Raw genomic sequence first — 25,451 nt, 5'->3', positions numbered from 1 at the left:
AAGATTTTTTCCCACTGGCCTTGAAGAGGAAGGCCACTATAAATTTCATAGCTACAAGAAAATGAATTCTCCCAACAACAATGTAAGCCTAGAAAGAATCCAGGCCTCACATGAGACCACAACCCTGATCAAACCTTGACTGTAGATCTTAAGACCTGAGCAAAAGGGTCCGGCTAAGCCAAGCCCAGATTTCTGACTTTCAGAAACTGGTGAGGTAGTACTCAAAGGTGCTACATTTATGATAATTTTTAATGCAGTAATAGAAAACTAATATATCCAGCAAAACTATCCTTCAAAAATAAAGAGAAGGGGCACTTGGGTGGCCCAGTCGGTTAAGTATCCAACTCTTGATCTCAGCTCAGGTCTGGATCTCAGGGTTGTGAGTTCAAGCCCCATGTTGGGCTCCAGACTGTGCATGGAACCTACTTAATAAATACATACATACATATGGAATAAGCCATTCCCACATGAACAAGACTGCAAGAATTTATAGTAAGCAGATCTGCCTTACAAGAAATATTAAAGAAAGCCCTTCAGGGGCACCTGGGTGGCTGCAGGGAGCCCGCTTCTCCCTCTCCTCCCCACTCGTGCTCTCTCTCACTATCTCTTTCTCTCTCAAATAAATAAAAATCTTTAAGAAACAAAGCAAGCAAGCCAGCCAGCCCTTCAGGCTCAAAAGAAATGACAACAGATGGTTACTGGGATCCACACGAAGAAATAAGAGCAGCAATAAAGGTAATTACACAGGTAAATGTATACATGGGTTTTTCTCCTCTCTTAGACGGTTAAAAAGAACTGCATAAAACAGTTATAAACCTTTATTGTTATCCCTGTACCATGTAAAAATATAATACACATGACAATATAAAACAAAGGAAGGGGGAGGAACTGGATGTATTTGGAGTAAAGTTTCTGTATTTTTCTGGAATTAAGTTAGCATTAAAGTGAGTTACACTATGAAAGGCTGAGTCATTGTAATTCCTAGATCAAGCACTAATAATTTTAAGAAGAATTTTAAAAGGTCTTAGGAATTAAAATGGTATGCTAAAAAATATCTATTAAAAAAAAACAAAAAGAGGAATAGAAAAACAAAAATGAGATATAATAAATAAGTATTAAGAAGTGCACCTGTGGGGCACCTGGGTGGCTCAGTCGGTTAAGCATCTGACTCTTGATTTTGGCTCAGGTAACGACCTCAGGGTTGTGAGTCAAGCCCTGTGCTGGGCATGGAACCTGTCTGAGATTCTCTCTCTTCCTCTCCTTCTGCCCCTCCTGCCCAGTTCATGCTTTCTCTCTCTCTCAGAAAAATAAAAAAATAAAAGGGGCACCTGGGCAGCACAGTCAGTTAAAAGTCTGACTCTTGGTTATGGCTCAGGTCGTGATCTCAGGGTTGTGAGATCAAGGCCTGTGTTGGGCTCTGCTCTCAGAACGGAGTTTGCTTGAGATTCTCCCTCCCACCCCCTATGTCTGTTCTGCTTGTGCGCTCGCTCTCTCTCTAAAATAAATAAGTAAAATAAATAAGTAAATCTTAAAAATAAATAAATGAAATTAAATAAAAAAGAAGTGCACTTGTGATGAGCACTGGGTGTTGTATGGAAGTGTTCAATCACTATGTTGCATACCTGAAACCAATATAACACTGTACATTAACTAATTGGAATTAAAATAAAACTTAAAAAAAGAAAAAAGTACCGAATGGCAGAAATAAACCCATCATACCAATAATTTCATTAAACATAAAACAAACACTTCAATCAAAAGACAGAGATCGTCAGCCTGGATTTAAAAAAAGGATACCATTTCATCCTGTCCACAAGAGACACATTAAACATTCAAAACCAAAAACAGGTTAAAAGTGAAAGGTTATAAGTAACCACAAAAAAGCTGGAGTGACTATATTAATAACAGATAAAACAGACTTTAAAAAAAACTTTTTTTTAAAGATTTTATTTATTTTTAGAGAGCAAGAGAGGGCACATGTGAGTAGGGGGAGGGGCAGAGGGGGGAAAAAGAGGGAGTGGGAGAGAGAATCCGAAGCAGACTTTGTGCTGAGCATAGAGCTGGATCCCACAACCTGGGGATCATGACCTGGGCTGAAACTAAGAGTCAGTCACTTAACCAACTGAGCCACCCTGGCACCTCTAACATACACTTGAAGACAAGATAAATGGGTAAGGACTGAGATTCTTGTTAGAAGGGCATGAAGAACTGCTTTCCAACCCTGCTTTGGTAACTTGAAAGAAAAGACTTTATTAACTTAAACTGCTCCTCCTCCATTATTCGTGTTTCCATGTTTTTTTTATAGTGATAAAACACACATAACATAAAATTTACCATTTTATATTACAGAGTATACATTTTTAAGTGTACAGAATTCTGAAGCATTAAGTACATCCACACTGCTGTGCAACCATCACTACCATCCATTGTCATATTTAAATAATATACTCTATAATAATATAAGAGATTTTATAAAGTTTTGACTTTTCCTTAAGAACATTTCAATGATATATCAGAGAATTTGGGAGAAAAAAATGAAGGCGTGGTAATTTATGTCAGAAAACCAATCATTTACTGAAACCAGTACTTTCTTTTCTCTCTTTTTAAAGTAACCTCTACCTCCAAAGTGGGGCTCAAACTCACAATCCTGAGATCAAGAGTCACATGCTCTGCTGACAGAACCAGTCAGGTGCCTCCTTCTCTTTTTTGATAGTGCAACAGAAAGCTAGAGCCAACTCAGTAATTAAATAATAGCAACAGCTAATATTAAATAAATGAGATAGGAATTTTTTTTTAAAGTAGGCTACAGGCCCAGCATGGAGCCCAATGAAGGGCTTGAACTCACAACCCTGAGATCAAGACCTGAGCTGAGATCAAGAGTCAGATGCTTAACTGACTGAGCCACCTAGACATTCAAATGACATAGTATTTAAAGTCCATTATTTAATTCTCACGTAACTCTAAGGAAACGAGTAACACTGTCATCTTTAGCATAGACAACAGGTTCAGAGGGGTTAATTGTCCAAGGGTACCCAATAGGCTGGGCAAACTGGGATATGAATTCAAGTTCATAATTTATCTGTTAAACTATTTCCCAAAGAACAAAAACTTAATGGAGGTTCTGAAAGAATGGAAATCGATGCTATGTAAGTGGCTAATAGTTTTGCTCCTCTGCTACAACCTCCCCCCAGCACCCCTCACACATACAATACTCAAGTCTGTTTTCAGTTCTTTTCTACCATCACTGGATAGGGAAAGAAAGCCCCAGATGCTCAGCCCAACTTAAAGGAAAGGTTCCTTGAGAATGAAACTTGAATACGATAAACATAGCAGTCAAAACCCAACAAGAAAATGACGTCTGTCAGTGGGGCAGGGGTAAGGAGCCCTACACAGGGAATGATGGAGGAAACAAAATGTAGTATCAGGGTAAGTGTAGGAATTAATAGTAATAAATAATAGCAACTATAAATTAAAAGAACAAAATTTCTCTGTACATTCTGACACAGAACACAGAATTTCTGGCAATACTGATAGCAAAAAACTGCCAAGATGTCTCTGAAACGGCATGATACTGATAAGAAACTGCTCTTTCAATGAAGTCAGGCGCGACTAGGACAACACTAATCAGAAACACCAGCCATCAAAAACTGCCAAAGAAAGTGTTGCAACAATTCAAACAATCTTTATAACAAGTTGACTTGTTCAACAACCAAGAATTTAAGTTAGGAAGTTATAAAAATGGAAGTGCTCTAGGACATTTCAATGACTCTATAACTGAAGCTGTTTTGTTTTGCAGCTTGTTCGACCCTTTGCAGCCAACCCTGACTCCTCACCAACTTCAAGTGTTTACGGAAAGAATATATTAATGTGTAAACTGAGGGACAACACTTATCAAAGTGCTTTACAATCTAAATTTAATATCCACTGCTGAGGTGCTTTTCGTTTGCTTACACGAGAATTTAGCCGTAAGACTTCAACGTTTTAATCTAACAGATTTTTTTGAGGCCTTTATAAAGAACCCTTGAGGAAGTGGGGCAGGAAGGTATTTTGGGAAGCATTTCCTCTTTTACTGGCCACAGCAAGGCCTATAAGAGACCCAACTTCACTGGAGAAGAGGAAATTACTTCAGGGGCCTGACCTAATACCATGGGAAGGCCCAGTGGTCTCAAAAGACTTGAAAGCAACTATAACTGCAATCTGTCGGACCTGTACAGGACTGAAGAGAAGTAAGATTCTATACACTCTGAAAGGCACCATTTATCTCATCCCAGTTCTCTTTGGTTAAGCAATAGTTTAACTATAGTTTAAAAACTTGTGCTCAATTTCGTGATGTAATAAAATTATCCTACAAGAAAAATAAATCTCTAACCTTTGACTGGATTAAGAAATTTTCTCTATCTTAATCAGCAGAGAACAGGGTGTGTGTCAGTGCATGCTTGGGAGTTTGGCCCAGGGGTAACAGTGAACAGACTGCGAGTGACCAATGACTGGAAACACAGTGAGATGGAGCAAAAAGGTTACAGAAACTCAAGAGAAAAAGCCCTACATACAATGGTCTCTTTATATATGACACATCCTGTATATTCAAGCTCAATTATCACTCATAATGAACTAAAGACAAGTCAAACAAGTCAACTTTAATTCTAAGGAAACTAGACAAATAGATGTCTGGTAGTTTGAATCTAACACTTCAATTTAAATAGCCTCACATGGCTAATGGCTACTATATTAGCACAGTTTTAGACAAAGGCATATCAAAAGTTGTAGAGAGAAGCAAATCAAAGAACATATTGATTAGCAAAGAACATATTGATAAAACAAATCAAAGAACATATCTAAATAAGCCACTGAACAATACTCATAACTAATAGCCTACTCCAACCTACAAATCCTTTCTTAATTTTAAGAATGTTTTACCAGATTTTATAATCAGAATCCTTCTTCTACAATGCTTCCTTGGTTTTGACACTCTTGAACTCTCTTCATATATAAGTTCTGGGTGCCTCACGTATCTGATACATATAGTTTATATACCTCATAGCCTTTTAGGTTGGATTTTTAAAATCTATCCTGTCACAAATGGATCTGGATATTTTAAAAGAACTGTTCCTGCTCATTATAAATAAATGCCTCTAGCTAATGTGCAGGTTTCTTTCCAAAATAGAAACCAAGAAAAAAAAATTGTAACATCAGAAGAAATTGTGTAGTTATACATTTATTGCTTCAAATACTTACATATTTTAGACTTTGAGACCTAGAATCACAAGATGCAGAACTCAAAGTTCTTTTTTCCTGATGTGTGCAATGAATGGAAGATACTATTGCTTCCAAGACCTTGCCTGGAATTATGGAGGGTCAGAGGCCTAATAATAAAGAATAACACCTTTTCTAAGTTGAATTTTAACCAAGAGCCAATAATCTACAGTATTCATCACACAGTACTCATAATTTTACACCTGTCTAGTCTCAGAAGTTGGCCCCCTCTCATACAAGAGCACCAGATCACAACAGCAAAGATAAACAACTGTATCAAAGATTATGTGTTCTTTCTCTTATACTCCGTTTTTTAAAATGATTTTATTTGAGAGGGGGAGAGCAAACAAGAGCACAAGGGCAGGGGGAGGGAGAAGCAGACTCCTCGCTGAGCAGGGAGCTTGAGGCAGTGCTCGATACCAGGACCCTGGGATCATGACCTGAGCCGAAGGCAGACGCTCAACCGTCTGAGCCACTCAGGAGCCCCAGAAATGATTTTTAGTACAGGGGTATGGTCATTTTTATTAATTTCCTATTGCTGCTGTAACAAATTATCACCAACTTAGTAGCTTAAAACACAAATTTATTGCCTTAAGTTTTGGAAGTCTTCCAATAAAACTACAAAAACAGGGAAGCCCACAGCTTGTTCACTCCTGCTCTAGATCTATTAGTGTCTTAATAATGTCCTCCGTGGGGTGCCTGGGTGGCTCAATTGGTTGGGCTTCTGACTCTTGATTTCAGCTCAGGTTATGATCTCAGGGCAGTGAGATCAAGCCCCGTGTCCTAGGGAGTCTGCTTCGAGTCTCTCCCTCTCTCTCTCTCCCTTTGTTCCTTCCCCACTCGTGCTCTCTCTCTAAATAAATAAACCTGAAAAAAATGTTCTCAGTTACACAATATGGGGGGGGGAATCTCTGGGTATAAATTTATTTATTTAAGATTTTATTTATTTGAGAGAGAGCGTGCTCACACAAGAGAGAGCTTAAGAGAGAGAGGGAGAGAATCTCCGGCAGACTCTGCTGAGCACAGAGCCGGACAGGGCTCAATCCAACAACCCTGAGATCATGACCTGAGCTGAAACCAAGGGTCAGGCTCAACGAACTGAGCTACCCAGGCACCCCTGGGTGTAAATTTAAATAAAAGCCTGACAATACATAATATACGCCTAGCCAAAAAGACTTTTATCCACTGCTGTTTTCACTTCAACATTAACGAATAATGTCAAGGCAAAAGAGGAGTGAGATGCAAAGAACTGGACATAAACAGGGGAGATTTGAGACTCCCTTCTTCCTCTGTATGGATTAGAATTCCCAAATTTACTATGGAACAGAGAAACTCATCCCACAAGGCAGGAGTGGGAAAAAAACAGAAAGCAAACAAAAAACAAAACAAAACCAAACAAAACAAAAAAACCCCAAAACGAGCAGCAGGTCTGGAAATAATTTAAGGACTGCCAAGCAAACAAAGATGCTACATCACTGATAAAATCAAAGTCTAGAGAGCAAAGAATTAGGAAGTGCCCATTCCAATATTGTTAGACACAATGTAATTTTATAAAAATTATTTTAAGTTTTCTATGATTCTCTGGTAAGACACTGATCTCACTTATTTTGGTGGCTCAAATTTTATACTCCATCATTCAATACCATTAACTAAAATGCTGGTCCTAAGTAAAACTGCCTCCATAATTTTAAAGAGCCATTGAAGAAAAAAAAGAAAAAAAGATCATGTATTTCCAACACCTCCAATCCAACCCCAATCCCACGGTACACCCCTATCAGACATGCCATGTCTTCATGATCGTCTCTTTTCTCAATTCATCAAAATTAATTCTCAGGAAGAAATCGAAACTCATTCACATTTAAGACTGCCAAAACTGGGGCACCTGGGTGGTTCAGTTGGTTAAGCATCTACCTTTGGCTCAGGTCAGGTCCTGGGATCAAGCCCCATATAAGGCTCTCTGCTCAGTGGGTAGTCTGCTTCTTCCTCTCCCACCCCCCCTTCCCCTGCTCGTGCTCACCCTCTCTCTCTCAAATAAATAAAAACCTTTAAAAAAAAAAGATTGTCAGGGGCGCCTGGGTGGCACAGCGGTTAAGCATCTGCCTTCGGCTCAGGGCGTGATCCCGGCGTTATGGGATTGAGCCCGACATCAGGCTCCTCCGGTATGAGCCTGCTTCTTCCTCTCCCACTCCCCCTGCTTGTGTTCCCTTTCTAGCTGGCTGTCTCTATCTCTGTCGAATAAATAAATAAAATCTTTTAAAAAAATTTAAAAAAAATAAAAAAAAGATTGTCAGAACTAATGAGAACTCAATTTTATTTCTTGCCAATCAAATGACCTTTCTCTAAAGTTTGAAATATCAGGCATCAGCAAAAAAGAATTAAGAGAGATGATCAGAATGTTGCTAAAGCCACACCCTAGAAGGGCTGATACCAATTACTTCTTTGCTATTGTGGTAAAGCAAAGAACAGTGTCTGTTCTTCCTTTCTTCACACGGCTGAAGATGTGACTACATTTCCCAGCTTCCTTTGAGGGAAAGGGCAGTGGGGCAGGAATATGTTCTCCCCTTAGCTAGAAGATAGAGGTGATGCTGGGAGCTGACAGTCAAGTCATGATACCAGCCCAGGACTGCCTCTGAGACCTCTCACATGAAAAAATAAAACTCAATATTGTTGAAGTCTCTGTGTGAACAGCCCAAACTGTCTCCTAATTGTTGACACCTTTCTTAAAAGTTACATCAAATGTCACATTTTACTACCACGTCAAAATTCCTAGGTTCTAAATATTTCCTTAAGGAAGTAAAACTCTGGCTGAAAGCATTAAGTCGTTTAAGAAATCAGTAAATAGCAGTACCAAGATTATAGTATTGCTTTTCTTGGACACCATCTTTCTTATCTGATGTTCAAAAAATTGCTGGCTCTGCTTACAGGAAAGCAGCACAATATGGTAAAACATCAAAGAACCGAAATACAACAGTTCAATCTTTTTTTTTTTTTTTTTTGTAAGCATGATTATGAAGGTGAAGACACAGAAATTTTCTATTACAAAGAATCACCAAGACTGCTAAAAGTTAAACACTTTAGCCTTTTCCACTTTCAAGGTACAGAGGGGTATTATTAACAAAATATAAGAATTTCTTTCTTGGGGCATCTGGGTGGCTCTGAAGTCAGTTAAGTATCCAACTCTTGATTTCAGCTCACATCATGATCTCAGGGTTGTGAGACGAGCCCCACATTGGGCTCCACCCTGGGTATGGAGCCTGCTTAAGATTCTCTCTCTCCTGGGACACCTGGGTGGCTGAGTTGGTTAAGTGTCTGCCTTCAGCTTGGGTCATGGTCCCAGGGTCCTGGGATCAAGTCCCACATTGGGCTCCTTGAGCAAGGAGCCTGCCTCTCTCCCTGCTTATGCTCTCTCTCTGACAAATAAATACACAAAATCTTAAAAAAAAAAAAAAAAAGAAAAAGAAAGAAAGATTCTCTCTCTGCTTCCACACCCTGGCTCATGTGCATGCTCTAAGGAAAAAAAAAAGGAATTTCTTTCTTAGATGGATATATATTTTGTATTTTTTTGACTCCTGTCTTAATAATCTCCATGATTATTACATGGGGATACAGACAAAGATAGTACAACAAGGGGCAAAAAGATCTGTCTTGGCTGAATACAGTCAATGCTTCCCCTTCTTCTGAAAAAGCTAGGCTATATACATTGCTACGCTTTCAGCTAGTATCTAAATTGCCTCCCCTCCAAAAACAGTTTTCTGTCTTTGGCAAATGTCATTGGTTTTCCTCTCTGCTCTCAGATCTCTGTCAGGATCTGCTGTTTTGCTCTGGTTGGTTGATTGATTTGTTTATTTCTATGTATTTACTTGGAATTTGCCTTTTTAAATTCCATCAAAACTACCAACCCCTGTGGTTCCATAAATTTTTTTCATACTTCTCAGGCACCCAGCTAGGGTGCTTTTTAAACTATCATTTCCTGGGATGCCTGTGTGGCTCAGTCGGTTAAGCGTCTGCCTTCAGCTCAGGTCATGATCCCAAGGTCCTGGGACTGAGCCCCGCGTTAGGCTTCCTGCTCAGTATGGAGTCTGCTTCTCCCTCTGCCCCTTTCCCTACTCATGCTCTCTCCCTTACTCGCTCTCTCAAAATAAAATAAACTAAATCTTAAAAATAAATAAACTACCACTTCTCAAATCCCACCTCTACCCAATGAAATAAGAATCAAAATGGTTTCAAAATCTCCTCAGGAGAATGTTCAGTACAAGCTCTGAAGGTCAGAAAATGTAGATTCAAATCCCAGTTTTGCCATTTAATACCCATGACTCTGGGCAAGTTACTTAACCTTCCTAAACTTCACTTACTCATAATGTCCACTACATGCCAAGTGCAGTGCCAGGTGTTGAATAAGGGTGATTATGACAGTCCCTGTCTCTAGGAGCTTATAGTGGAAGATACAGGAACTAACGGAAGCCACAAACAAGCAAATAAATTTAATCCTTATAGGGCTACAAGGGTACACAGGAAGGAAATCCAGTCTAAATTCCAAGGATCAGCAAAATCTCTAAAAAGATGATAGTAAGGGGGTGCCTGGGTGGCTCAGGCAGTTACAAGTCTGCCTACAGTGCAGGTCATGATCTCAGAGTCCTGGGATTAAAGCGCTGCATAGGGCTCCCTGCTCAGCTGGGCATCTACTTCTTCCTCTGCCCCTCCCCGCACTCATTCTCTCTCTCAAATACATAAATAGAATCTTAAAAAAAAAAAGGTGATAGTAAGGCTAAGTCCTGCAGGACAAGTAACAGCAGCCAGATGAGGCCACTAAATGAAGACAGTTTTATTTTTTTTTAAAGATTTTATTTTTTTGGGGATGCCTGGGTGACTCAGTCTGTTAAGCATCTACTTTTGGCTCAGGTCATAATCCCAGGGTCCTGGGATTGAGTGCTGAATCGGGCTCCTTGCTCAGTGGGGAGCCTGCTTCTCCCTCTGCCGCTCTCCCTGCTATTGCATGCTCTCTCTCTCTGACAAATAAATAAAAATCTTCAAAAAAATAAAAAAAATAATTTTATTTTTTTAAGTAATCTCTATACTCAATGTGGGGTTCACACTCACAACCCCAAGATCAAGAATCACATACTCCACCAACCAAGCTAGCCAGGCACCCCAGGAAGACTGTTTTTAATGGCAGAAGAAGTATGTAGACACAAGAGGGCTGGATAAAAGAGAATTCAGCTTATTCAGGAGATACAAGTATTTCAATAGGACTGGAACATAAAGTAATAATGAGGGAGGGACAAGAAATGAGGATCAGATCAACAAGGACCCCAGCTTTTACATCGGCAAAACAGGAATATTATCTATTCTCTTTAATTACCTCAAAGATATTATATATATAGCAGTGCTCGCTTCAGCAGCACATATACTAAAATTGGAATGATACAGAGATTAGCATGGCCCCTGCGCAAGGATGACATGCAAATTCATGAAGTGTTCCATATTCTTCATATATATATATATAGCACAGTGCCTTGAATAGAAGAAGTACTGAAGTGATAAATCCCCTCTTCAGCTTCAACACACACAGAAAAAAAAGCTTGCCTTTTATAACATCACTAGCCAGCCAGTCAACAAAATGGTTCTCTTCAGGTCATCTCTTCAGAGCACAGAATTTGATAGCAAGCTCTCTGCAGCTTTCATCTTTCCTGGGGGCATCTTACCCACTGTGCATTACTGAAGAGTCAACTCAGGTCTCAAGAGTACCAACTTTGGGATTTCCTTCAAATGTTCAGACACCTGAGGGTGCTCCAAAACTAGGCATAAAAACATAGGTTTTAATGTCCTGTTTTAAATTAAGTGGACTGCAGCTGTGAAGCAATTCTGAACCAGAACCAGACCACTTCAAATCTAACCCCGGCTCTGACACCAGTCAGATAATTTACTTTGGGTGAGAGACAACTGTCTGTGCCTTGGTTCCCTAAAGTACTACTAAAATGAACAATACAGAACAGTCCCTAATAACCCAATATAGCAGAACTACTTTTTAACTGTCACTGCCTACCTCCCCCATCTTAAGGCATGGATTAGGTAAGAACAAAACCTTCAAAGCTAGTAACACGCCCGTCCTTCATGGAGATCGCGGAAGTCAGCTGTAGCTACCAGCAAAGATGTGCATCAGACAACACCTCATGGCAAGCTGATAAAGCTACACAGACTCTGCAGATGTCCTTTGGCACTAAAATACCTTGATTCTTTAAAATATTATTATAAAAAAAAATATTTGGGCCTTTTAATAATATGTTGTTATAAATTCTGAAAGCAAATCTAAGAATTTATTTCTCGGTTTCCAATCTGGATATTAGTAACTTCCAATTTAAAATGAGAGGACTCGCTAGAGTAAAATCACCAATACAGGTTTAGAATGGAAAACTGTTAAGATGCTACTTTCACTGACCATCTTTCTTGTCAAAATGTTTATCAAACTTGGGGCACATGGGTGGCACAGTCAGTTAAGCATCCACTCTTGGTTTCTGCTCAGGTCCTGATTTCAGGGTCCTTGGATCGAGCCCTGCATCAGGCTCCAGGCTTAGCATAGAGTCTACCTGAGATTCTCCTCTGCCTCTGCTTCCCCCACCCCAACATGCATGCACTCTCTCTAAAATAAATACATAAAATCTTAAAAAAAAATGTTTATCAGGATGCCTGGCTCAGGTCATGATTCCAGGGTCCTGGGATGGAGTCCTACATAGGGCTCTCTGCTCAGCAGGGAGTCTCCTTCTCTCTCTCCTTTCTCCCTCTGCCCCTCCCCCTGCTCATGCGCGCGCGTGCGCTCGCTCTCTCTCTCAAATAAATAAAATCTTTAAATAAAATGTTTAGCAAACTTTAGTATTCAGCTTTATGTTTTAGTAAGTCTCAATTTTAAAAGGCTACTTCTGTAACTATGTGAGGAGTTGAATGTTAGCTAATCTTACTGTGGTAATAATCTCAATATATGCACATAAAAAATCATTACGCTGTACACCTTAAATACATCATGTATCAATCATACCTCAATAAAACTGGAAAAATACTAGTACAATCACAGGAAATATGCTACCTTAAAATATGAAGTATTCTATTAAATATTTTTGGGCTTAATATGAAATTTACCATCTTCCAAATGACATCACAACTTTCTACATGGAATAACACAATAAAAACTTAAAACAAACAAAAAGCTCCTTGGTTAAATACTAAACAAGATGGCTTCTTTTATACTATTTGCCTCAATGAAAGCATACTTCCGTGCCAAGAAAATCTAACAATTTTAGTAACTCAACTGCACAGTAACACAGAAACTGCCTTTTAAATTAGAATGTATCTGCTTTTAGAAAGAGGTACCTTTTGAAAGCTTAGTATGTACCAGTCAATGCTAAAGAGATTTATGTACATTATCTCATTTAGTCCTATGAGGTAGGTGCTATTGTTAGCATACCTATTTTACAGAGGGGAAGTGGAGCTTAGATTGTGTATCTTACTCTGCTTATAAATGATAAATCTATTCACTGAACTCGGAGCTCAAGAAAGATCCTTAACTTCATTCCTGTTTGAAACAATTGTCTCTAGTTACAATAGATCTCAACTAACTTAAAATCCCCAGAAAATTAAGGTTATAGTACAAACTTCATGAACAGTGACTTAATTTTCTCCTTTAAACTTCTCTTTAATATGCCAAAATAATTCTAGACCCTGAGCTTTCCTAAACCTTTCATCATTTAGGGTGCTCTCTGCTGTACCTACCCATGAGAACAATTTTTAAAAACATGAACATTGTACCAATTATTTTCAAAAGCCTAGAGATACTAATCAAGTGATCCTAATAGTCTTAAACACTACCCTCAAACCAAAAGATAAATGGAGATTGGGAAACTTGCATTCTAAAGTGCCACTATCTAGATAAAATTACTCTGTGAATTAGAGTAATTTCAATCAGATTCTATAAAATTGAACATTTTTCTCAAGACCAGAATTAGAAAGTAACTATAAGATAGTTTAAGGGCGCAAACTCCACTTGGCAATTCAATAGCAAAAGGCAAGCAATAGGGGCCAGGGAGAGAAGCAACAGTTTAGAAAGTAGTAATAAATAAAATTACAAAATGACTTACCTTCTCATCTTGCTGGCCATTTTACCTTAACACAAGATTGTAATTACTCTCAAAAATCATATGCTACTTAAATAAGACCTATTGTCTTACTATATGGTTTCCTGAGTTTTAACTTAACACCTTGCATATTAAGAAAAACCCCAAAGGCATTTCACAACCATTAGAAACTCAATTAAACTTTTTTAGGATACCTGCATTTATGACTATAAACATCATTAACACACAAAAAAACTGGTTTATATAATACAAACCAATGCAGGTGTACACTTTGTTAATTCCATAACTTATTAACCACTCTTAAAAAGGATTATTCTTAAAAATGTAAATGATCATACCATAAACACTATTTTTAAAGTGTCACATCAGCTATGCAGTAATAAAGTATCAAATGTATTTTTTAAATAATTAAATTATACTAGAATGCATTTAATACAATGCACTCAGCAAGATAAGCACAAAGTTATTAAATGGAGGAAGTGGAAGCAGGAGATTTTGCTTCAGTTGTATGACAGGAAGTACTAGCTATGGAAGTTTAGAAACAGGAATACCAAGTTCTGTTTTAGCACAAGAAATAAAGGAAAACATGGTAGTGAATTAGGGCAAAAGAGGAAGTTCTTTTTAGTGAACAATCTGCCACATATTTTAAAATCATTCCAAAAGTTAAAAAAAAAAAAAAAAAAGGCGGCCTTACATTTTCACTAGGTTTATGTGGTAAAGTACTTCCTTAAGTATACTGGAGTCTGGATTTTGCAATTTCACTATAACAAAACTACTTATGGCTCACATTTTACACATCCATAGGGGCTCTAGGGGGACTTGGGAACATAAACTTTAGTTTCACGTCTTAAAGTTTGATTATTAAAATTCTTTTAACAATACATAAATTTTTTAAGTACATAAATTTCACAATATGAATATACTTACTACAGAACTGTACACTTAAAAATGGTTAAGATGGTAAATTATAGGTTGTTTATAACCATACGCACAAAAAGTGCACAAGTCAATGAGAAATTACTCCATTTTAAGATTAATAGTAACTTGTTATGTAAATTTCGATTACTGTAAAGTGAAATTATTTAATTCTTAGTAAAATTTTTAGTCGTTTTTAACAGCTAGATTCGTTTCATGTGATTAATTTTTAAAGATACTTCTATACATGGGAAAGTTCTTTAATCCTGAACTACAGTGAAAGTGAAGCACTATTTTCAATTAGCATCTTTCAAATCATCTGAATTACTTATTGCTATCAAATACTAGATACGAAATTTTAAGTCTGTTTCTACTTCAGCTGATTCCTTCATTCAGTTAAGTGCAAATCTCGAAATGAATAGGCTTTCTTAAAGCAGTTGTAGTTTTGGATTGTGAGGTAGACAACACTCGCCACACCTCAGCCTTATAGCACGATGGTGGCCCAGAATGCTAAGGTCAATCACTGTTCTCTCTAGGCTCAGCCCTACCAAATTCGTCAGGCTTTTGTGAACACCTACGAGATTCTGTTCCGAAAGTGTACAAGCTAAGTCAGTTTGGTAGCTCGGGAGGGGCCTGGAACCAACCAGCTTGGCTCGGCCACCTCTGAGAAAAGTCTTCAGTTCAAGAAAACTGGGAAAACTTCAACTTTGCGCAACCCCCCTTTCTCAGTCACATCTAGCTCCCCTCCCGATGAAGCACTATGTTCTCGAAAGATCTACACCTTTCCAACTCAAATGTCATTCCCAGATCAGCTGCTTGAGGGGCAAGCGAAGCTCAACCCACGCCCTCTTCTTCGAGCACCTTCTCCAAGTACCAGTGTTGGGCTCAGCTCACTCTGCAACCCCCTTCCAAACCCTATAGGAAGAGGGGCCCTGGCCCAAGACCCCGCCCGTGGACAAGGCTGCCCGACCGAGTCAGACCGGGGCTCCCGGCCGGGGCGGCTGTAAGAGGCGATCCACTGGTGGGCCGGCTGGGGGAGACCACGGCCGGCCGGAGGGGTTTCTCTGAAGGGGAAAAAGACGGCCTCACCTTGACCCTGATTTCGTAGGTGGTGAAGCGGCCCCGGCCGACCCCCACCGTCTGCGGGTTGCTCACATCGATCTCGAGGAAGTTGCTGGGCGGCCCGTAGGCATCATTCAGGTTCTGCGGCTTGGTGATCAGCCGCCGGGTGTCTGCCACGGTCTCCGCCATTTCTCTACTGCAGCCGCCGCCGCTGCCGCGGACTCCCTCCGCCCCCTCCGCGTTCCTCCGACGCCGCCGCTGCTGCCCGCCGCGGAGACACCGGGCTCGCGCACAGCGGTCGCGAAGCGAACGAGCACGTAGGACGGGCGTTCACCCCGCGCGCGAAGCTCCTCCCTGCGTCTCTCCGGCTTCCGCCTCTCGTGCCCGGGGGAGAAACAGCTGACTCGCCGGGACGCCGCGCCCTGGGCCGGGGAGGCCCGGCTGAGGCCACGGAGGGGGTCCGGGTTAGGCGGCGGCGGAGCAGCGGCAGTCACGGGACTTGTAGTCGTGAGCAGGTTCCGGCCAGACTACAGCGCCCACAATGCACCGGGCGGGCGCGTCGCCGCCTGGCTGTGGCCGAGGTGCTGCGGGACCTAGGGGTTCGGGGGTGGGCGCTTCCTGTCTTTCTGCAGCAGCCTTGACCTGGAGCGGTGGGAGGAAGCACGGAAATGGTCTTCGCGGCCTTGGAGGCTGCGGGAACAAAAGTTAAACGGCGAGATTTGGGGGATTTGCCAGCAATCGAAACAAAACTCCCGCTAACTCCATGTCAACGTACCAACCGTCTCACCGTGAACCACTGAAAATGCCTTTCTAGGTAACCATTAACGTGCCTCACATGATGGTTTTGACATCAACGAGACAGTTTGACCATATGCGTATCTGGATTGACAAATGTAAGGAGATAAAGAAGGAGAGTGGAATACAAAAGACCTTGCCAGATTGCAGCACTAAGGTCAAACCGTTTGGAGACTGTTGGGCTCTCAAATAACGTAGTAAGTGGGCTGAAAAATGCCTTAACGACGAATATTAGAGTAACCTGCAACTTTCTTCCCTCATTTCCCACAAAATTCCAGTAAATTAAAAAAAAAAAGTGGTAAACGTATTTCTACAGCATTTGAAAAGAAACTTATAAGCCTTTATAAAAAATGAAAAAAAAATAAAACAAGTAGATGGTAGTTCATCTGTAGCAAATGCAGTTTTCAAACTTTGAGGTAGAAGGATAAATTTCTATCCCTGCCTAGAGAGTTATCTCTGTTTATATCATAGTTCTGCAACTATGTCTGTATTTTGAAAAGTATGTTGAGTTTCAGAAACCTCATTCACTTTAAATAATTTGACCCTTAAGATGAGAAATCGCCCAGATCATTAACAACCATTCCTAATAACACTAAGAACAGTTGGAATAAAGAAATTACTTAATATGATATAGACTATTTTTCAGAAAGTCAACATTCATTGATTCAACAAATATTTATTGAAGGTCTAGTAGGTGTTTTTCAACTGTAGATACTAGAGAGTTAAGGGTAGATAAGACATGGAAATTCTCTGAATTCTTCAGGTCTGCTATAGAGTCTATCTTGGGGAGACATAGTAAGCCAATAAATAATATACCTGCCAATATGATTAGTGCTATGAGGAAAATAAAACTGGGATAATGTGATAGGGAATAAGACAAGCTCATTAAACAGGAGGGTCAAAGAAGCCCTCTCTGAGTGTCTCTCTTTCAAAGAATAAGAGTAATGTCAGAATAAGTATGCTCGGACAGGACTCCCTGCTGGGCCTGTCTCCTGTTGCCAGAGTCCAAATGGGAACTTGGCAGGTATGATTACAGCATTGAGCTTCAGACTTGAGTACAGATTGTGGGGGAGGAAAAAAATTTACTTCTACCTTTCAAGATCATCCAGCTGGTTTAAGAATCAAATTGATACGAGGCAGATAAACAGGAGAAAAAACCCAAAGTTTAATTACATTCTTATGGAGGCCCAATAATGAAATTGAGATCCAAAGAAATGACCAAGGCAGGCAATTGTTATACTTTTTAGACAATGAGACAATAAATCTGTGAGGAATTAATAGGACACAGAAAACAGAAGGTTGGAAGCTTTGACTAGTAAGTAAGTCTGAGCAGAATTTGGGCTGGGATAATAGATTAATAAAACTTAAAGTTTTTTCTACAACTCTCTAGACTTTAAAGTCCTGATCTCTGGTGATAAGGATTTTTTTTTTTTTTTTTTTTTTTTACTTCTTAGTACAGGAGGGATAACTTCTACGTGGGAGATTTATTTCTTGTTTTCGGTGGGGAGAGAGGAGGGTCTGGGTGTGCTTGCACTGACTGTTTCCCAAATAACTTTTACTTTAAATAATATGCCAAATTGGCACTTTTTGGAAGAGCCTGCCTTTGGCCCGTTTGAAATGACACTTTGAATTAGAATATATGTGAGCTAAGAGACCAGGAACCACTGTATTGTGCTGTCATCTGTGACATTTGAACAAATCCCTCATGGGATATTCTCATAGAAAGCTTCTCTCTCATTCCTTGGAGGCCATGCAGAGCAGCTTTCGGCAGCAGCAACAATTGCCTGCAGTGGGAAGCAGCTACAGAGGATAGCAGCACAGCAACATAGCAGCCAGACAACTAAGAAGAGCTTCTTGGTATAAACATGGGAGGAAAAGTATTTTTCAGGATATATGATTGTATTCCCAGAAAAATCCAAAAAGAATAAGCTACTAGAATTAACATGAGAATTTAGTGGCTGAATGAACGTGCAAACCCTATTTATAGTTTTTCTCTGTCCAGGCAGAGAAATGGAGCCAGAATGGAGATTATATCTATTTTTAATTATTAGAAGAGGAATATTCATGATGTGAGGATCACAGAAATATCTGTCCAGTGTGATGTCATTTTGGTAAACAAACAGATAAAAAATAATATATAAAGATAGATACATCTATATGTGCAGATTTTTGTATGTGCATGGGGAAAAGTATGGAAAGATATATAACCAGGCTGTTAACACTGGTAACTCAAGAGAGAGTGGCAATTGCAATGGGGAAAGGGATGGGAAGACATCAGCATATTCTAGGGATAGACTAAGATGTTAGAAATCTATAAACATAAAGTTTTCCTAAATGACCTAATTCTAGAAAAATAATTTGTTAGTGTACCTGTATTACTATGGGACCATGAGATATGAGAATTGTGTCCCTTAAGTAGTATACTAGAACATACACACACACACACACACACACACATATATGTATATATATACTTTTGTATCTTGTTTCATTTAACAGTGTATCTTGAAGATAGTTCCATATTTGTACTGCAGCAAAGTATTCCATGATATAATGTGCCATAATTTAACTTGTCCCCCTATTAATAAATATATATGAGATCTCAACCTTTCACTATTACAGTGTTATAATGAATAGCCTGAATATGCTATCATTACACACACACACATACACACACACACACGGGATTATATTTGTAGGATAAATTTCTGTAAATGGAATTACTAGATCAAAGGCTGTATATGTATTTATGAGAGATATTGCAAAATGTCTTCTGTACAGGTTTAACCAGTTTACACCCTGTTCAGCAATGTATGAAAGTGCCCGTTTGTCCATAGCCTTACCACCATGAAGTGTTATCAAACTTTTTAATCTTGAAATTGTATCTTTATTTGTATGTTCCTTATTCAACTGAGCACAGTTGAGCATATTTTCATATGTTTTCAAGGCATTCATATTTCTTTTTTTTTGGTGATATATTTGTTCAGATTCTTTGCCCATTTTTCTATTGACTTGCTCTTTTTCTTGATATGTTGGAGTTTATTAAGTATTAAAAAGTAACCATTTTGTGTGATATAAATAGCAAATATCTTCCCCAGTTTAACTTTTGACTCTGCCAATGATGGTTTTTACCATGTATTTTGTAATTTAATTTATGTAGTTGAATTTATCAATCTGTTCTTTTATGGCTTCAGAGTTTTGAAGCATGCTTAGAAAGCCCTCCTCCTCTTATAAAAAAAAATCCATTTTTTTTCTAGACTACAGAATTTTATTTTAAAATTTTTTAAATTTTTTTTTAAAGATTTTTAATTTGGGGCACCTGGGTGGTGCAGTCGTTAAGCGTCTGCCTCCGGCTCAGGGCGTGATCCTGGCATTCTGGGATCGAGCCACACATCAGGCTTCTCCGCTGGGAGCCTGCTTCTCCCTCTCCCACTCCCCGTGCTTGTGTTCCCTCTCTCGCTGGCTGTCTCTGTCAAATAAATAAATAAAATCTTTAAAAAAAGAATAAAAAAATAAAGATTTTTAATTTATTTGTTTGAGATAGAGAGAACAAGCAGTGAGGGGAGGGGTGGGGGGAAGAGAGAGAGAGAGAGAAAGAGAGAGAGAGAGAGGCACACTCCCCGCTGAGCAGGAAGCCCGATGCAGGGCTCTATCCCAGGATCTAGAGATCATGACCTAAGCTGAAGGCAGAGGCTTACAGGACTGAGCCACCCAGGTGGTTTTTTTAATAGGTTTTTTTAAAAAAAATATTTGTTCCATCTAGAATTTCTTTTGACATAAGAGAAATGTGGATCTAAATCCCTCCCATTTGACTACCTAGTTGTTGCAACACCATTTATTAAACAATCTATTTTTTAAAAGTCTATTCTTTACTCAGTGATTTGAGATGGTTGTATTATTATACTTGAAGTCACATGAGAATTGTATTTCTCTTTCAATCCTGTATCTGTGACTGTATCTGGTATAATAAAAAATATACTGTTTTTTTGTCCCTGGATCTCAGCACTGAGCTCCTACTTTGGAACTTTCTGAGTGGTTGGAGTGTCTTTTATTATTCCTAAGGAGCCCCTTTCAACCACACCTGAGTTTATACTAATGAGGTGACTCAGGGCAGGGCCCCTAGGCAGCTTCAGGGTGGGAGCTGGTCACCAGAAAGGCCAAATGGGAAATTTCAATGTCCTGGAAGGTGACAGTGAGGAGAGGATATAAAAGTTCCACACACCCCTTCCCCAGACCTTGCCCTATGCATCTCTTCCATTTGGCTCTTTTTTTAACCAGACGGAAGAGATAAACCAGAAAACATAAGTAAAATGTTTTTCTGATATCTGTGAGTCGAATTATCAAACCTGAGGGGGAGAGTATGAGAACCCCCCCAAATCTGTAGTTGGCCGAGAAGAAGTGGATAGCTTTGGCACCCGATTTGTGGCTGTGGGGACAGTCTTGTGGGACTGAGTCCTTAATCTGTAGGGTCTGTGCCAACTTCAGGTAATTTGTGTCAGAATTGATTTGGATTGTTGGACACCGAGTTGGTGCTGGAGGATCAGAGGCCTTGGAGATGGTGGTAGTCTGTTCCAGTAGCGCATCACACAGTCCCTCTCCTCTCAAGGTTGACCACTGTACTTCCACAGTCAGGCAGATCAGCAGGGGGTTGCTTCTTAGACAGTCTCAAGAGTTTGGAATCTCTGGGAGGCTTATACTTTAACTGAATACATCTTCACACTGATTTTCTTTGTATATTTGTTTGCAGTTTTATTTAAAGAGGCCAGGAGCTGGAGCTGGAGCTGAAGTTAGCCAGGCCCAGGTTGCATACCCCACTCTGCCAAGAAAACCTGTGACTCTCACTCTCAGCCTGCAGGTTAGTGACCACCTGTTGTGTTTTAGGCATGCCTTTTGAGGTGTCTTAATCCCCGCCCTGAGATCCTTTACAGAACCTTTCCTCCAAAACACAAACAATTCTGCATTTTGTTATTTTTTGTGTGTGATTGAGTGCCTTTTCTGTATTGATAAATCAGGCAGTGCCCAGCTGGTTGTATTAACATCAGAACCACGCTCTCTTGCTTTTTTCAAGTTCTTCTCTGCTAATTATTTCTTTTTTTCCTGTATCTTCTCCTTACTCTTTGTGGTAGCCATGAGAATGTGTCTCTCAGATCTCCAGCCTCAGGAAACATAATTAACCTATGGCCTCAGCTGCTGTGCTCTGAAATTTATTACTGCATTTGCTCCAAGGCCGTATTTCCCACAGGCTGCTCCCAGCCAATGGCTGAGGATTGCTCAGGCATCAGGGATATAAGGCCCATTCCTGGGAGAGGAAAGACTCTTCTGATAGATAACATTGGATTCACTGTCTAGAAGTCAAAAGCAGCCATGACAAGGAGAAATTCCTGTTTCCAGTTAAGTGGTTGATTTCCAGGGTGGGGGAGTAGGAGGCAGGCACAGGATTCCTTTTGAGATAGAAGGGCCCCTGACATGCAGAGTGACTTGTTTCAAACATGTAAGGACAGGCAAGGTTAGTGTATACCTGGATCAGGGCGAAAAGAAGTCCTCAGCTGTGGGAGCACTGGAAACCATGCATTTGCATTCCTTCTCTCAAGAAAATGGATTACCAGCTTTCTGAGTAAAGAACCACCAAAGTTATCTTGAGCAGTGTTTCTCAAATATTTCTGTGTGTACAAATCACTAGGGGACCTTGTAAAAATTCAGACTCTGATCCAGGAGTTCCAGGATAAAGTCCGAGATTTTGTATTTCTAATAAGGTCCAGGTAATGCCAATGCTGCTGGTTTCCAGACCACAACGAGTAGCAAAGATCTAGAAAATCTCAAGAATGCGAGATACATTAATTAATTGGTGGAATGGGGAAAGAGTCCCATTCCAGAACCAGTGGCATCATATGGTCTCTTTAGCTGAACAGATATGTCCTTCTTAGGACTTTTAGGCCCTTCTGGCCATCCATGTGACAAATATGTACTGAGCACCTACAATAAACCAATGTGCTGGGTGCTGGGGTTAAGGGAGAGTATGGAGAAGAGGGAAGGTGGTAAACAAGATACAGTTTTTGCTTCCAGAATCTTTCGGACTGGTTATAGACACATAAAAATGAATAAGCCACGTCAACAGAGTGTGATGAGAGCCACTTAGCCCAGTCTTGAGGGTAGTATGGGAAGAATTCCAGAAGGAAGTAGCAATAAAACTAAGACATAGGGTTGGTATTTGAGAGGCAAGGTGCCTGTGATTTGGGTGTGCGTGTGTGTAGGAGGTACATTCTGGAGATAGAGATAAACACATGCAGGCGCTCAGAGGAAAGAAAGAGCATGGCACAGCTAGGGAGCTACACGTAGTTCAGTACTACTGGAATGAAAAGGGAATAGAAAGGACTAAGGCCAAGAGGGACAAGGCCATGAGGGGGCATTACAGTCCATGTTTATGGTTCTGGATGTTATCTAAAGACTTTCTAAAGGAAACCACTGAATAAGAGTGATTTGATTTGATTTTTGGTTTAGAAAGATCACTCTGGTGGAATTAAGATGGTAAGCAGTGGGAATGTAGAAAAGTGAATAGTCTTGAAAAATATCTGCTCCCATTTCCCTGGTTTGACTCAAAGAAAGTACTTCACTAAACAACTGAAGACTGTGGAGACCAAAAGTTTGTGAGATGCTAAGTCAAAGGAGGGTGTCGGGATGCAAACAGCACCACAACTCCTATTGGGACATGGAGGGCCCGGCAAATCTCTGAATTGGTGCCAGTGTTCTAGTGAAAGACATTAGCCACCAGCACATACACTCTCAGGCATACCAGGTTGGTTCCTAATCATATTTGTAAAGGAAGTAAACTCTTCTAACTATTCATTGGGAAACTTATCTGCATAAGAGATGTATTTGTCCAGAACTTGTGGGTTGGGTTTGGTGGAGAGCTTGACCAAACCTGCTGGACCAGGGCTTGATCCACTAGGCTGTTTAATGCTCCCAAATCTGTAAAGATCGCAACTTGGAGTGGGTGTATCACTACAATGTTTGCCACTCATCATCACATACTTACGCAGGTACCCATAGGCTATTTCCGTTTGTTGTCTTATTGGCTAAATCCAACTCAACATGTCTGAAATCAGTCCCGTCCCATTTACCCTCAAGCAATACCTAATATTTACATCCTTTTTGCTGTAAATATTATGAATATTTTTTAATCACTTGAACTTATAACTGTGAGCCATCTTTTTTCTCTTCTTTTTTGTCCATCTGTTACTCCCCTGCCAAATCTTAGTTTTGGTTAATGTTAGACTGCAGAGATCTCCATAGTGCTTTTTTTCCCTCTAATCTCTCTTATCCATTATTTACATATTACCGTTCTGATATGTTTTTATATTATAAATATCTCGGCTAGAATTTTGTATTTCATATAAATGTGTCTGACTTGAAGACAATACTATGAGGAAATCAATTCTGTTTAATCAGGGCTTGGTAGAGGAGATGGGCAAATCCTTATAGCTGTGTAACCCTAGAAAAGTTACTTTGCCTGTCTGTGCCTCCATTTCTTCACATATAAGATTGGGAAAATAATAGTACCTACCTCACGAGGTGGTTATGAGCACTGAAAGAGTTAATATTTGTAAAGCATTTAGAACAGTGCTAGATACATGCTAAGCCCTGAAATCTGTGTAGGAGTCTCTAAGGAAATAGGTTTATCTAGAAAGAAAGAACATGGATGGAAAATCATAGGATGAGGCCCTGAACCATAATCAGGAGAGACTGATGGTGTGTGGCTAGGTTTGTGAGGAGATGATATTGAATGAATATTTTATCTAGATGAATCTAGTAGTGGAAAGCTTGATGATCCTCTTGACCGGAAACCTGAGCTTAAATCTATGAACAGAATATTTCAAAGCCTTGATTTATTTACTGTTGTTTTAGATTCAAAACATTGGTTTTCACAGGCATTTCAGTGTAACGCAATGTCAATTAATTAGGTCCCAACTAAGACAGCTGTCACAGGAGGTTTACATTACCATAGCTTACATTTGAGAAAGGCAAAATTTTCAAAATATGGTTAGTTCCAAAGTATATTTTTGATAAACCAGCTTGAATACTGCATTGTGGATAACAAGGTTAAATAAAGGTTCTAATAAGACAAACAGCGACAATTTAAATAAATCAGATGTTTTTGCAGAAGATTACTCTGTGATTTTCTCCAATTATTCATGACATTTCACCCATTCATATTGTGATCTGCTTTAATAGTGGAAAGAAAAAAAAACCTTGTCTCCTTGTTTATTCTTTGTTCTCAAGGAGATAAGCTGTTTATAAAGATACGTTATTTGTTATTTAAATCACTTTTACTGAAGTTGTTTATTTCCTTGTTTCAGTTTCTAAAAATATTGCAACAATTGTAATGCTTCTTAGAGATGTCTATTCAATTCAGAAATGATTTGTACTGAAATTCCTTGCTAAATGGGCACAGGTGCTGATGTGTATAACGTGCTAGCGTGAGTCAAAACTAATAAATGCTAAAAAAAAAAAGACAACGGGGATATACTTGTGTCAACTTTTGAAGTGTACGATTAAAAATATTTTAGACCTGAAGTCCCAGATATTTGTAAAGGTTATCTCTATACTTGCCACTTCATAACTAATTGATAATAGTAATAATAATAATAATAAATTAGGTAACACCAAAACTATAAGCAGAAAAATTGCATAATTTAAATCCAGAAATCTATTTCTTAGAAAATGCCCTTTAATCACTTTGTAGACTTTCAAGATCATAATTATTATATAAAAGTAATTACATTAGAAGATAATTTACCTGGTAGTAAAGTATAAAATTAAAGCTGAAAAACAGTACTTGTAAACAGAATTACGTTTAAAAAAAATTGTTGAACAGCAGATATGGAAAATTATACCTCCTTCTTTCTTCGCTATGCATAAAATTACCTCCAGAAAAATTTTTGGTAATTTGATACTATAATGCTACATAGTAGTATAGCATATAGCTCTATATTATAAGTCTTGCATATCAATGTACAAACCCAAACTATGGCTTATCCTAAGTAATCAACAGGATTGATGTGTAAAATAAAGCCAAGTGGATTAGATATTTTATGGGAAAGTTGATTATTTGCAAGAACTGAAGCTTCAAAATCCAGCTGAGTTGATTTGGACTAAAAAATGAAGCCTGGTACCAGAAATTATAGTATGTATTCCTGCTGAGTAAGCCCTGGATACTGCAAACTTGGATCTGTGGATGCACATCTCTCCCTTTGAAGTTGATGAGAATTGCTTGGTCTAAGTGAGATACATGCTGGGAAAATTGGG

The 25,451-nt window shown here is 39.3% G+C and overlaps 2 protein-coding genes and 1 non-coding gene across 5 annotated transcripts in view; 2 read left to right on the top strand and 1 right to left on the bottom strand.

The window, feature by feature from the left end:
- Positions 1-15,672, bottom strand: part of SNX3 (sorting nexin 3) — a 40,982-nt gene extending 25,310 nt beyond the window's left edge. Inside the window, exon 1 of the mRNA XM_026511689.4 lies at positions 15,381-15,672. Within this exon, the coding sequence (XP_026367474.1) occupies positions 15,381-15,542 (162 nt within the window). The 5' untranslated portion in view covers positions 15,543-15,672. The remainder of the gene's footprint in view (positions 1-15,380) is intronic.
- On the top strand, positions 10,637-10,740 carry LOC113264859 (U6 spliceosomal RNA). Its single transcript, XR_003319848.1, has one exon. It is a non-coding gene; the product is annotated as a U6 spliceosomal RNA (small nuclear RNA).
- Positions 15,673-15,809: 137 nt separating the features above from the next.
- Positions 15,810-25,451, top strand: part of AFG1L (AFG1 like ATPase) — a 231,204-nt gene continuing 221,562 nt past the window's right edge. For 2 of the 3 annotated variants that reach the window (XM_057311220.1, XM_026511688.4), the window contains exons 1-2: positions 15,810-16,167; positions 20,896-21,003. The gene's annotated coding sequence lies outside the window, so the exon portion shown is untranslated. Of the gene's footprint in view, positions 16,346-20,895; positions 21,004-25,451 lie in introns of all 3 variants that reach the window. The other variant, XM_057311219.1, reaches the window with a different exon arrangement.

This window comes from Ursus arctos, unplaced genomic scaffold, assembly GCF_023065955.2.
Source record: "Ursus arctos isolate Adak ecotype North America unplaced genomic scaffold, UrsArc2.0 scaffold_13, whole genome shotgun sequence".
Classification (NCBI taxonomy): domain Eukaryota; kingdom Metazoa; phylum Chordata; class Mammalia; order Carnivora; family Ursidae; genus Ursus; species Ursus arctos.
This window is presented reverse-complemented; position numbering and strand designations above follow the sequence as displayed.